Here is a 14,291-nt window from a genome sequence, read left to right as displayed (position 1 = left end):
CTCAGAAATGTGGTTTAAATAGAATAAGTTGCTGTCTTTTAAAAAAAGATACACAGTACTTCTAAGTTCTTCTGAGACGCACCTGCTGATTTTTGGATCATCTATTTTAAGTTCTGTTGCAACTTTTTAACCGGACGCATCCAATACTGAAACCTGAAATATAGATATTTCATACATTTTTTTAAAGTGAGTATTCCAATTAAATTGTCTCTTGATTTTCTGTCCAATTTGAAATAAGATACTTCATATTACAATATCCGTGTCTTTCTTTGGAACTGGTTTACATTATTTAAAATTTTGTGGCCCATTTGATGCTTTATATCAAAATTATCTTTATACACTTGCGCAGGCGCAAGCTTACCCTTTCCCCATAGCATCTGGTTTAACCTCGTTAATTTATTTTCTGGAGTCCATGCAATTAAATAGCACCACACACACACACACACACACACACACACACAATTCCTAGGGACGACAACACGTTTTGCTTATAAGAATATATATTTATACATTTGGTTGAAGTTGTAGCTTTAAACCAGAATAACTTATCTATTTTATAAATTCCTTTATTTGATAAATTAATACCCACAAACTCATACCGAGTTGCATTTATATCTTACACACTGTCATTTCCGGGATTTATTCTTGCAGAAAATTTATATGAAATTGTATATTAATGATATGTGATTAATAATGAATGAAAATGAAACGTATTAATTGATAACAGCAATTTAGACTTATTTTTTAGAATTTTATTCAGAACTTTTATACATGTCATTGATATGGAGTTGTTCGAAACAATAAAAAATAATTTCTCATTTTCCCATACACACTTTCCAACACAATCACAAATATTTCAGTAAGGAGGAACCTATAACTAAGCTTTAAGGTAAACACTTTTATTTTGTTACCTGTTCAATTATCTCACGAGACATCTATCAATTCAAATAATTATAATCGTAAAACTGAAATTGACAGGGCATAATTTAACGAAGTAGAAGTATGGTTAGAATTAAACCAATCGAATTAGTTAAAACAAGGATCCGCTCCTCGCTACACCTTTATGTACATAAATGTAACGACACGCAATCTCTGCATTGAGCGTATCTTACAAATGCTTACCTGGGCACAGGAAGTGAAATCAAGATGTCGAAAAAGCAGAGTACATTTAACAGATCGGCTTCACTACCAACAAGATCAAAGAAGGGGCCGCCAGTGATTGTTTATGACAGTGCCGCAGGTGAATCAGGGTCAGTACTATTCTATGCAAGAAACCTGATTAAACAGTTAAAGACGAAAGGTTACAAAACGAAAGTAGACATTGTTATACTACTTATTTCCAGGTTGTCATCCCACGATAGAGAAATTAAAGTCCATACAGCTTTAAAAGAAATTAAAAGTCTTGCAATCACTGCTAAAAAGACGTATAAAAAGGAACGAAAAGGAGGCGGGGTCGAATACAAGTATCACTGTGAAGACCTAATACTGAAATGGATACCAGAGCTCAAGAGTGTATGTATGTTGTATGTGTACTGAATAGCAAAACGTTTGCCCTCCATCGACCAAGTGACAAAAGTCTCCACCGACTTAAAAAGATTTGTATGCCCCCCCCCCCCTCCCTTACAAAGAAGAGGGGCATATTGCACCTGTCGGTCGGTCGGTAGAGCTTGAGAACCATTCACTTGATCGTAATGATATTTCATATGTGGATTGATTATGAATAGATGACTTGACAGACATTAATCTTGGTACATTAATACATATGAGGATTAGATGAAACTGGACATAGGATTATACTGACCGCTCAATGACTAGAGAACCCGTTGTTTGACAGACATCAAACACTTGGCACATTGGTACATCTTCAGGAGAAGAGGACCCCAAACTTCCACCAGAGTTCGTTTGCTATCGTAGGTGACGTAATGAGGCCTCGACGGGGAGTTTGAGGTGACGTAATGAGGCCTCTACGGGGAGTTTGAACAGGACCCTTAATGATTTTGAGGTCACATGATCAAAGGTCAAGAGTCAAACTGGACATAGGAATATACTTTCTGCTCAGTATTTTGAGAACCCTTTGCTTGACAGACATCAAACTTGGTACACAGGTTAATCTTCAGGAGGAGATGACCCCTATTAATTTTGAAGTCACATGGTCAAACTGAACATGGGCAAATACTGTCTGCTCAATATCTTGAGAACCCTTTGCTTGGCAGACATCAATCTTGGTACACTGGTTCATCATAAGGAGTAGATACATGTAACCCCTCTTGATTTTGAGGTCACATTGTCAAAGTTCAAGGGTCAAACTGGACATAGGAAGATACTGTCCACTTAATATATTGAGAACCCTTTGTTTGACGTCAAACTTGGTACACGGATACATCATCAGGAGTAGATTGCCCCTATTGATTTTGAGGTCACATGAAACTGAAACTGTTTTTATTTGATTTAACGCCTAAATTTTCACAAAATATTCAATGGCGTTGTAAATGTATAATTTTGGACAATGCAGAATAATGTTTACATGTATAGTATAGAAAGTTTTAAAAGAATAAACAATACATCATATACATGCAAACGCACTCTACATCTACTAAACTAAAAACATGTACATCATAAGGAGTAGATTACCCTTATAAAATATGGATTCGTATGTCAAAGGTCAAGGGTTAAACTGGACATAGTAATATTGTCTCCTATATTTTAAGAATCGTGCTTGATTGACACCGAACTTGGTACACTGGTACAGCATAAAGAATAGATGACCTCTATTGATTTTTAGTTCACATGGTCGGTCCACTCTGGACATAGGAAGATATTGTCTGCTCAATATCTTGAATTGGTTTGGCCCTACTACATGTATCAATTAAATGATGCATATGTATAACCCTTTTCAATTTTGCACCATGGGGGACATATATGTTTTACAAATATTTCTTATTTTCAACCATTTTCTCGGTTTTATACAACAATTTAGAACCTTGAAGTAAAAGAGTTCTCCGATAAAGAAAGATCTGCCTCTTACATACCCACACATATTTTGAATATAGAACCGGAATGGACAGAAAAATATTATTTAAAGGGTCACTGTGGATTGGAATAATTTGACGTCTGATTAATTACCGATCAAAATATAATTGTTAAGATAACTCCATACTCACAATTTTATCTGATACAAGTTTTAAAAGTCTATTTATTTTGATTCATTGGAGTTAAAACTGATAAATTATCAAATAAAATATGCAGGTCTTCACACTTTTAAAGATGCGAGACATACATAAACAGAATCATATTTCAGCCTCAGAAAATTGCAATTTTCCTTAAACAAGTGTTATCAAAATTTCATAAAAACTGGTTGTGATGATATAATAGCATTCATAACAATTGCATGAAACTGTCTCTTTATAAAAATATACATGTCTGTAAAAAGTAAAAGAAATCTATCGCATAATAGACTTGATAAAGAAATCAATAAAAACAGAGTCATTGCCCTTGGATTCAATATTTGATATGTTTCATTGATTATTCATCTATAACTTATACTTCTGAAATAGTTTATCTTTTACAAGATTTTTTGCAATAACTATCGGAAGAGACTCCTACAAAATTTACGTTCCGATCATGCATAAATCGAAATAAATCATTGATTTTGCAAAATCTGATGTATTACATCACAGGAACAATAAAAATATCACCTTTGGATTTTTTGCAGTGCGTGTTATTCAACCGGATAGTGTCATGAACCTCATTTTACACAACTATAGGCGTGGCGAATATAAGACGTCTTTGGGGGATTATACCCACCCCACCCCCCACCAAAAAATAACACAAGGAAAAGATAATTCAACAATTTATCATTTTAAACAAGAGGGACCATGGGTCACAACGCTCACATTAGTCACCTGCTCATACAGAGATAACATAGGGATGATTCAATATCAATATTACTAACACGGCCTTGCTGTTCTTGATTTTTTTTCCTACATGTATATTCATGTTCTGTAGACTCAATTTTCGTGAATAGTTGAGATTTTACAATGAGGCCCCACCCTACCACGAGCCATAAATTGAACAAACTTGAATCTGCACTACCTGAGAATTCTTGCATATTAATGTGACTACATTATGGTCCTGCGGTCTTGAGAAGATTTCCAATATTTTACTATATATTCAATGTAAAATTGATTCCCGATTTGTGGTTCCACTCTACCCACTATAGGACCATGTTTTGAAGAAATTTGAATCTACACTACCAGAGAATGATTGCATATGTATTAATCATCAATGAATCCATATTACCTATAAAGACTTTGTGCCAAGTTTGGTTGAAATTTTGAGAAATCCAAAATGTGAAAGGTTTAAGATGTCAGACAACGGACAGTTTGAACAAAGATTTTGGATTTATCTATATACGCTTCGCTCAATTGCTTTAAATGTTATTTTAACTATGTATTTCAGTTGCTTGGAATATCCACGCTTGAGGAACGAACTGCTCGGGAACACGCTATTGCAGCAGAGGAAAATCTCCACCACTATACGAACAGAGATCTCAAAAGATGGAACGACGCTTTTGAATTGTATATATCAATATATCATAGCTAAGGGTTGATATGTGTATTAATTTTTGTTTAAAATTCAGTCATTGGCATTTCTTTTATTTACTTACCGTTTGTGTGACACCTCTCTTTAGAAAGAGAAAGTACGAGGACGAAATTAATACACTTAAAAATCTGCATCGACAGGAGTTATTCAGCATTCAGCAACAACACGAGGAGATCCTTCGTCGGAGGTATTTAATGATATCCTGTATATCTTACTCTCTATCATTGTGATATCCTGTATCTTAGATCTTTCTGATATATTGTGTACCTTACACTAGATCTTTGTGATATATTCAATATGTTACTGGTGATAATTTTGCTTAAAGATGCAATGTTTTAAAGGTATTTTGTATGGTCTTTTTTTAAGCTTGAGGGAAAAGGACAACCAACTGAAAAGGTATTATCGTGTTTTATCTGGGACAATCAACTCTGAAAATTTTAAAAGTATGTTTCACAATAGAATATACTATATATAGTATTCTTCGCATTATACAAGAATGAAAATAAGAATAAAATCTATTTTGCAGTTTGACTGAAGAGAAAGACAACCTATTGACAAGGTAATATGGTTAACCTATTGACAAGGTAATATGGTTAACCTATTGACAAGGTAATATAGTTAACCTATTGACAAGGTAATATAGTTAACCTATTGACAAGGTAATATGGTTAAGTGTTTCTTTCTGTGTTAGAGGTCTAATTTGAGAATTTTCACTTATGAAGAGACGTCACCAGCGTTACCTCCGCATGGCGCTTACGGCCGGAGCAGTGAGGGTTCTATGTCGTAGTAACGCTTACGGCCGGAGCAGTAAGGGCTCTTTGTCGTAGTACATGTAACGCTTACGACCGGAGCAGTGAGGGTTCTTTGTCGTAGTAACGCTTACGGCCTCCCTCCTTTGATTTGTCTTCGCCATCGAAGACACAAATTTCTTTTCGCCCCTGGCAGGACAACCTGCAATGCAGGGGTGGTCAACGGCACCAACTGTAGTATAGGATAGGACTCCTGCGTTATTAGTCAGGTGATCTAACCACTGAGCTATCCAGGCCGATACCCGCGGTCCGTATAGCCCTAAGTATTACAGTAATTTTTTCTTTCATTATTTAAAATTTACCAAGATGACTAACTATCTGCCATGACACCAGAGGTGATTTTCATTTTGGATTTTAAAAATCATATTTTGCGAGAATACCTTTGTAAATCTAAGTAAATTAATGATAACATTCCTCTGAAAGACTGAGTCAGATAGCGGGAGCCAGACTACGGGACAACAACCCAGCAGTTTCCGACCTTAGTGACCCCAATCGACCTCTGAAACTGTCGGAGAAAATCAGTGAACTCTACGATAACGAGTGGACAGACGCCATGGAAATCCTAGAGAAGGATCGTGACGAGACCATGGCAGTTGAAACACTACTTTCCATCATTTTGGTATTTGAAATTCATTTTATTGGTACATTAACGTAAGCAATTCTTAAACATAAAGAAGAAATGACATCTTCTAGCATAGAGCACCTTTACATGTTCCAATATTTGGACAACCTGTTCTTTTTATATGCATAGAGAGTAATTTTCGCGAGCACGTAACATTAATCTTGATTCGTTTAGAATATCTTTTCGTTACAGAAATGTTTCAGTCTCTGTCAAAAGCATTCTAGGTTCCAGCTGACATCCTTATCTAATGCTCTCGTTCTCAATGAAGAGGTATGTAACTCTTATACAATAATACTGTAGGTTCCTTATCATACGCGAGTAAATAATGTTGAGATTTCAAGAGTATTTACTGTGTCAGTTAATGTTTTTTCCACAGTCGACACCTGATTCCACATCAGCAGAAAAATATGCCAAAGATATACAAAAAAGTTCTTCATCGTGGGTTTTGAGCGATTCTAATCTACATTCTGTAAGCACATTGAAAAACAAGCAGTTTATTTTCATTTATTTTAGAAAATTGCACATAAAAACAACACTCTTGATGGGGATATTTCAATTTTCAGATAATCTGGCAAGAAATTGGAAAGACAATTGGACAACAAGACGCCAGTAGATGCAAACCCTACATCGATAAATGTGTGCAATACTGCTGGTTGATGTGTATACAAGATCCACCTATGCACACAGTTGTTTTCCCAAGAGGATTAAACTTTAATAGTGATGAGATGAAGTCTTTCACTAAACTTGGCCAGTTTGTTGACTTCACAGTATGGCCAGCATTTTACCTTCATGAAAATGGCCCCTTGCTGTCCAAAGCTGTAGTGCAAGGTACTAATCAAGCAGTCCAAGAAATGCATTCACACAAACGAGAAGAACAAACCAGCGGTCATAAGGCACCGACTTCCGAGTACCAGAAAAAAATAAATACACAGACAACAGTACATGATGGGAGAACAGGTGATCGGCACATCGAACCACACCCTGTCCAAACGCAGAGAGGGTATTGGGAAATACGCGATACTGGATATGGAAATAATGGCCAAAGAGACTATCTACGTGACTCTGTTGACAATTATTACTCAAATTCTCAACTGACTAAGGGTCATTATGTGTCGTATGCTTCACCAAATCCACCATTCCGAGAAGGGTTTCAACAACAGAACATACAAAAGTATGTGCAATCTGCTGTTCCATCTACAGTCTATGGAAATAAAGCGTACCCTCCAAACAAGCCAATACTCAATTCTCATGAAAATTCACATGGTAGACCCGATAACCAGTTCCGCGAAACAGTGCAAGGAGAGCATTCACATGGTAGACCCGATAACCAGTTCCGCGAAACAGTGCAAGGAGAGCATTCACATGGTAGACCCGATAACCAGTTCCGCGAAACAGTGCAAGGAGGGCGTTCACATGGTAGACCCGATAACCAGTTCCGCGAAACAGTGCAAGGAGAGCGTTCACATGGTAGACCCGATAACCAGTTCCGCGAAACAGTGCAAGGAGGGCGTTCACATGGTAGACCCAATAACCAGTTCCGTGAAACAGTGCAGGGAGAGCGTAATCTAGGTGCACATCCCACTGAAACTTACAAACACGTTCCCCCTAAAACACACTATAAAACACATGGCAATCCTAATGCATCACGGACATTTTACAGTGGTAGAAATGTTTACAAATCAACAGAATTATAAACATTTCATTCCCTGAGTATGACAATAAATCCAGTACTCTATGTATACCCTCCTTGTATTTGATATAAGCTTAGAAATTTTGGTTCTGTTTTTATGAATATTTAACTGACTTAAGAGCGAAAGTTGCTTTTTCGTTTATCCGTATTTCATTAATTCTTCTCAATACTTGCGACAAAGCATCCTTGGGTAAAGGTGTTTAAAGTTTGTTCAGTTGAATGACCATGCCCCATGCAAGGGAAGATAATTTTTTTTTAAAAATTCTCAAGAAGCATATTGCAAGTATCTTCACGTTGTGTAGATTTTATTTTTTTCAAAGCATGTCTTTCGAACACAATTCGATCACCATTGAGGTTTAAAGTTTTACATAAGAGTATATAGGAAGGTATCTGTGAAAAAATATTCTGAAAAGCTCACAGAGTCCACAAATTGTCAAATGGATACACAAGTACACTGTATCCTTTTATTCAAAACATTAACCCCCAGGTCACAATCGTGATTAACCCCCAGTGATTGTGACTAACCCCCAGGTCACAATCGTGATTAACCCCCAGGTCACAATCGTGAGTTTGAAGTTTTACCTTCAATTGGGATATTTAGAAGGAAAAAGAAAATCTTGGAAATTCATCTGATGAAGAAGTAATTGTCTAATTGATATTAGATTATCTAGTGCAGATTGAAATATATATTTAGAATAATGACCCCGTAGTTAGGGGTGGGCTACAACTGGGTTTAACACTTTACTTGGAAATCATCAGAAGAACCACAACTACAGCCTACAATTTGTTAATATGCAGGCATCCTTATGTACTGTACATTGAAGGTCATGCTGGGGTCACAACAGCAGTTTAGAGTTTTATATAGAAATATCTACATCTCCAATTTGGTATCTTTACAATGATAGCCATTTCCTCATCAATGCGAAACGCGCTGCAGTTGTTAACAATGCGCGTATGAATCTTGAGAAATATAATACGTCTATATCAACGGCTGGGAATTCCCACGGAAATGAAAGTAGAAGTTAGATATCATTTCATTTTTGAAAATACATGAGGGTATGAACTGCAACACTTCATGCCGGCATGCTTTTCATGAAGCCCTAACGCTTCATGTTCATACGGTCATATTGAATTCCCTGATTGTGTATAAATAAAAATTACAATATATGACGAGTTGTTGTATTGTAATTTTTGTATTTACACCCACCCAGTACAAAATTTACAATATGACAATACCTCCATGTATTTTCAAAAATGATATTTATTTCTTAACTTTAATATCTTATAAACTTTCACTTTTTGAAATAGGCTATAATCACTGCGTTTGGATACTCTTTTCTTATTTTGATAATTTACTGAAATGCAATTAAATTGTTTAAAATAGAATTTTATAATACATGTATATATATATATATATATATATATATATATATATATATAAATCTTATTTACTTTTTAAAAAAAACCTGAAAGACATTTATATATATATATATATAAACATTTATACCCCTCTATGCTATAAAATCAACTCGTTATAGTATAGAAATGTCTTTCAGGTTTTTTTAAAAAGTAAATAAGATTTATATATATATATATATATATATATATATATATATATATATATATAAATCTTATTTACTTTTTAAAAAAAACCTGAAAGACATTTATATATATATAAACATTTATACCCCTCTATGCTATAAAACCAACTCGTTATAGTATAGAATCTATAAGTCTATACCTTTATAGACTTATCATTCGTCATTATTTGCCAAATTAAATGAGGAACGGCTGTAGAATTCATTATCTCTCTACCTCTTTCTGTGTCTGGCAGCACATTCTGTCGCGTTTGAAAATCCATACTATAAATAATTGTACTGATATCTATCGAGGGTTAATGAAAGTGACTGCAGTGTGTAAATTCAGAATAATTATCCTATGTAACCCAAAAGTCTCCTGTTATTATTTACGAGATGGTATTGAGATTGATTAGTAATTTCTGCTGATTTTAGAATTTTCTTTAAATCAACGGACGCTGAGAATCGTTTGCTTTTCTATGTTTTTCCATTTCATTCGAAGTGTGCAGTTATAAAAGTTCAGTTCATTAACTAAAAAGTATTATTACTAGTAAAATACTAGTATCTATAAATTAGCACAAGGAATATTCTAATATATGTGCTAGTAATTTTACTACCGTGATATTGTATCTTTTTTAATTTACTGGGTGGGTTTACAATATGATGTCATATCTACATCCACCTAGTATATCAAAACATCACAGTATGACACTAATGGTGAAATACACACCTTTGCTGATTAAATCATTCTTGTACAGAGTTAACCCAGTTTAAGTACGGATGGAGGATTTTCGCGGTAAATATTGTAGGAAATACCGTACTCTGCCGACTAATCCTGATTAATTTATCGGTAGTTGCACCGATTCTGACCAGAGTCCGCCCCCAGTGGCGGATCTAGAGGGGGGTTACGGGGGTTGCAACCTCCCTCCCCCCCCCCCCTCCCCTCCCCTTGGATTCGCTAAAGAGAGAGAGAGAGAGAGAATGACTATAGAGTTATAAAAATCCTAGGCGATGGAAATTGTTTATACAATTGTGCGTCAACATTTCTATCAGGTGATGATAATTCAAATTATCTTTTATATAGTTTGTATCTGTAATATTTCATTTTATTTTATTTTTAAATGAATTACTGGGAGTAAATCGGAATGCATTTTAAAACAGGATTCGTTTTAAAATCAAGAGTGACAGGTCCACGTCTGGTAATTATACAATAACATTAATCCAAATTTGATAGCATTCCTGTTAAGTTGTCGTTTAACTATGTTAACCTACGTTATAACAATTCTCTTTTCAGTGACGGATTTAAGGGGGCGCAGCCGGCGCCCCCCCCCCCCCCCCTCCTAAAATTTTCAAATTTAAGGTAAATCGTGGTATCTTGTTTAGACAATTGTACTAAACGATAAAAGAAGCAATAATTTCTTCCACTCCCGGAGAAATGAATGACAAAATCTTTTTGATTTCATGAATTTCTTCATTCGCCCTGGACCCACTGGACTTACTTAATTCCTTCTCTCCTCGTGGAGAATAGGGCCATGAACAAGTCCTCTCCATTTACTTCTGTCCTGGGCTGATCTTGCTGCCTCTGTCCATGACCCAAAACCTAGTTCTTTCCTCTCTCTTTCTATTGTTCTTCTCCATGTTTCCTTCGGTCTTCCTCTCTTTCTTTTTCCTTCTGGTGTCCAACTAAGGGCTACATATGGGTGTGTTCTTTTATCCATCCGTAGCACATGTCCAATCCACTGCCATCTGCGTGTTTTTATCATAGTGCTGATCTTTGCTACTCCTGCTATCTCTCTAACTGCTACATATGGTATTTTCATTGGCCAGTAGATCTTTATGATTTTCCTAAGACATTTGTGCTGGAAGGTATCTACAAGTTTTTCATCCCCTTTTGTCATTTTCCAGGTCTTGCTGCCATACAATAACACAGCTATTACATTTGAGCTGAAGAGCTTCATTTTTGTTTTTCTGTTGAGTTGGTTATTGCTCCAGATCTTGCGTAACTTATGGAATGCTACTCTTGCATGGCCAATTCTTCTTCTTATATCTTCATTAGTACCTGGACCCACTGGGGGCCGCCTTAAACCCCCTGCTTCATAAAGTGGCGCCCCCGTAACAGCAATTCCTGGATCCGCCCCTGCATTTCCTCTTCACCCCCCCCCTCTGAAAAATTTCTAGATCCGCGCCTGGCCCCGTTTTCTAAGATTGGTTCTACACATCTCTTATTCATTTTGTTGAATTTCACATCCACCTCAATAAATAAACTTTATTTACCGTCTTATTTCATATAGTCTCATCGTATTTGTTGAAGAGTTGTTACAGTATGAATAAGAAGACGAGCGTTGTGGCCGATGGATCCCTCGTTCATCATTTTAGAGGATGTTCAATCAAAGCGTTACTCAACTCTATCCCATGTATCCCATGTATCATAATGTATTCCAGTAACGGTCAAATGGTCGCATTGCTGTCGGAAAGTGGTGGGTTCGAAGCCCGGCCGCACCAGACTGATTACAAAACATACGTCATGTAGGCTTTGTGGTATCAATGCTTCCTTTGTATATGTTTGTTTTGATTAGTTATATAATAACTTTATTGCGACATACATCTTACAGCATTATAACAAAACTGAACATGGATAATCATCACAAAGCTGAAAATAAACGGCCAATTCTTACAAAGACATCTAGCATACAATAGTATATAGTAAATACACTAGTATAATGATAGTAAAAAAGGAGAATGACGATACAAATTACATATTACGGACTGTTCTTAGTTCAAGAGCTTTACAAATAAATTTCCCCAAGTTACAGAGTTCTTTAACATTGTTCACACTTAATAGTTGTATAAATTTGAACATGGGGGGTTTACTCCAGTAATACTTTTTCACTAATTTAGCTCTAATCTGGCAATATACAGGATAGACTAACAAAAAGTGGTATTCATCCTCAATTTCAGTGATACATGTTTTACATAACCTTTTTTCACGTGGTACATTTTTATGTCTGCCAGTTTCTATGGATAAATTATGTGATGATAGCCTTATTTTGGAGATACCCTTTTTGTACAATTTAGGAATAGATTTTTCTAGCTAATATTGCAAGCAAAAATTATCAACCAAATGTTTGTAAATAGTGCATTTTGATTCATACTGCATGTTGTTATGTAAATTTTGAATAAAATGATCCTTCAATCTTTGTTGTATTATTGGCAAACAAACATGGCTATTTAAGTTATGTTGATCATGCCACATATAACTAAGTCCCAAACAATCAAGTTGTTCCTTGATAACAGTAGCCCAGTTACGACTTGTATGCTTTGTATTTTCACAGATATTGTATAAACATTCATATGCAGCATTAAGTATACAATTTTCAGACTGCAATAGTTTAAACCAAAACTTGAACATTCTCAAAATACGAACATAATACAATGGTAAACGCCCTGTTTCAAAATATACCATGGTTGTATTAGTGTTTTTACGAAGAACAAGTGCAAATTTTTAAAAATCCAGATGAACCTTTTCAATGTCAGGTGCTTTATGTAATCCCCACACTTCACATCCGTAATTCAAAATGCTACAGACATATGTATCGAAAAAGGAGAATAAGGTACAATGATTTAAATACAATTGTTTTATAGTTGATTTAAGAGCAAATAATGCTTTGCGACCTTATGATGCTAACTGTTTCTGCGTTACCGAAAATTTACCATTAAAATTAAATAAAACGCCCAAGTAAACAAATTGATCTAATACTTCTATACTTTCATCTTTATACACCCATTTTTCATCTGTGCGAATCTTCCCACCATTTCTAAATACAACAATTTTAGTTTTTGCTACATTAACAACTAAATCCCATTCATCTGTATAACTTTGCAGTGTATTTAACATATTTTGTAGTTCAATAACCGATTTTGCAAGCAACACCATGTCATCAGCATACATCAAAATCTAAAGACTTAATAACTGTAAATCAGTCGGATGATTACCTTTTTTGATAAATTCAATTTCAAAGTCATTCACATACAATACAAAAAATAGGGGAGACAACACTTCTCCTTGTAATAGACCAATGTGATTTTCAAAAAATTGTGAAATGTGACCAGAGGATTTTACACAGGTTCTAATCCTACTATACATGGAGCGAACAATAGTAAGCAGCTTCCCTTGTATACCGTAGTGTTTTAATTTTCTATACATTTTTTCCCTGTTAACTGAATCGAATGCCTTCTTATAATCCACGAAGCAACAATATAATCGTTTTTTGGATTGGAGTGATTGTGTTATAAGACAATGAAGCGCAAAACTTACCTCCGTAGTACCTAGCTTGGGTTGAAAACCAAATTGTGCATCTGAAATAATATCATACGAGGCTGCCCATGAGACGAGTCTTCTGTTTAGTATGGAAGTAAACAATTTGCAGAAACAACTAACAAGACTTATTCCTCTGTAATTATTTGGATCAGAAGGATCACCTTTTTTGAAAACAGACACAATAACAGCGTCAGACCATTGTGTTGGAAAAAATCCTGATGATAAGATTCGATTAAAAATAATATACAAATATGGTACAAAAAATTCTCTAAATTCCATGAAATACTCATTCAAAATATAGTCCAAACTATGGGATTTTCCCCGTTTTAATTGATCAATACCTTCGGATATTTCTTTCTTGGTAATTTCCATATCTAGTTATTAAAAACTGTGGGTCCTGTGTCTTCAACATTACAATAATATTCAGTGGGAACAAATGTAGCTAAATCTTTAAAATGAGTGTGGAACGATTCTAAGTCTATTGGAGTATTTTTTGGCTTTCTTTTTCAAAATGCTTGTAGAATACTTTTGGGTTTTGTTTACGGGGATGTTCGAGTAAATCACCCTCCTTTCGTAGATACTGACGCCTGGGTTTAGCTTCTAAATGTTTATAATTCTTTTTTGCTTCAATTAAATTCAAGTGATTTTCTTTGTTTTTGTAATGATTGAACTG

The 14,291-nt window shown here is 35.2% G+C and overlaps 1 protein-coding gene across 1 annotated transcript; it reads left to right on the top strand.

Moving 5' to 3' along the window:
• The first annotated feature begins 824 nt into the window (after positions 1–824).
• LOC125679439 (uncharacterized) lies at positions 825–7,772 on the top strand. The gene is made up of 10 exons (XM_048918663.2): positions 825–1,250; positions 1,344–1,512; positions 4,459–4,577; positions 4,691–4,789; positions 4,969–4,998; positions 5,129–5,161; positions 5,835–6,030; positions 6,226–6,303; positions 6,410–6,502; positions 6,597–7,772. The coding sequence occupies exons 1-10, from the start codon at positions 1,147–1,149 to the stop codon at positions 7,725–7,727; spliced, it is 2,052 nt and encodes a 683-aa protein (XP_048774620.2). The 5' UTR covers positions 825–1,146; the 3' UTR covers positions 7,728–7,772.
• Positions 7,773–14,291: the final 6,519 nt, after the last annotated feature.

Source organism: Ostrea edulis, chromosome 2, assembly GCF_947568905.1.
Source record: "Ostrea edulis chromosome 2, xbOstEdul1.1, whole genome shotgun sequence".
NCBI lineage: Eukaryota > Metazoa > Mollusca > Bivalvia > Ostreida > Ostreidae > Ostrea > Ostrea edulis.
This window is presented reverse-complemented; position numbering and strand designations above follow the sequence as displayed.

Coding starts and splice junctions, on each gene's coding strand:
- LOC125679439 (XM_048918663.2), top strand. CDS start 1,147: ATGTCGAAAAAGCAGAGTACATTTAACAGATCGGCTTCACTACCAACA. Junction 4,578..4,690: donor TGGAACGACGCTTTTGAATT/GTATATATCAAT, acceptor ACCTCTCTTTAG/AAAGAGAAAGTACGAGGACG. Junction 6,304..6,409: donor CTCTCGTTCTCAATGAAGAG/GTATGTAACTCT, acceptor TTTTTTCCACAG/TCGACACCTGATTCCACATC.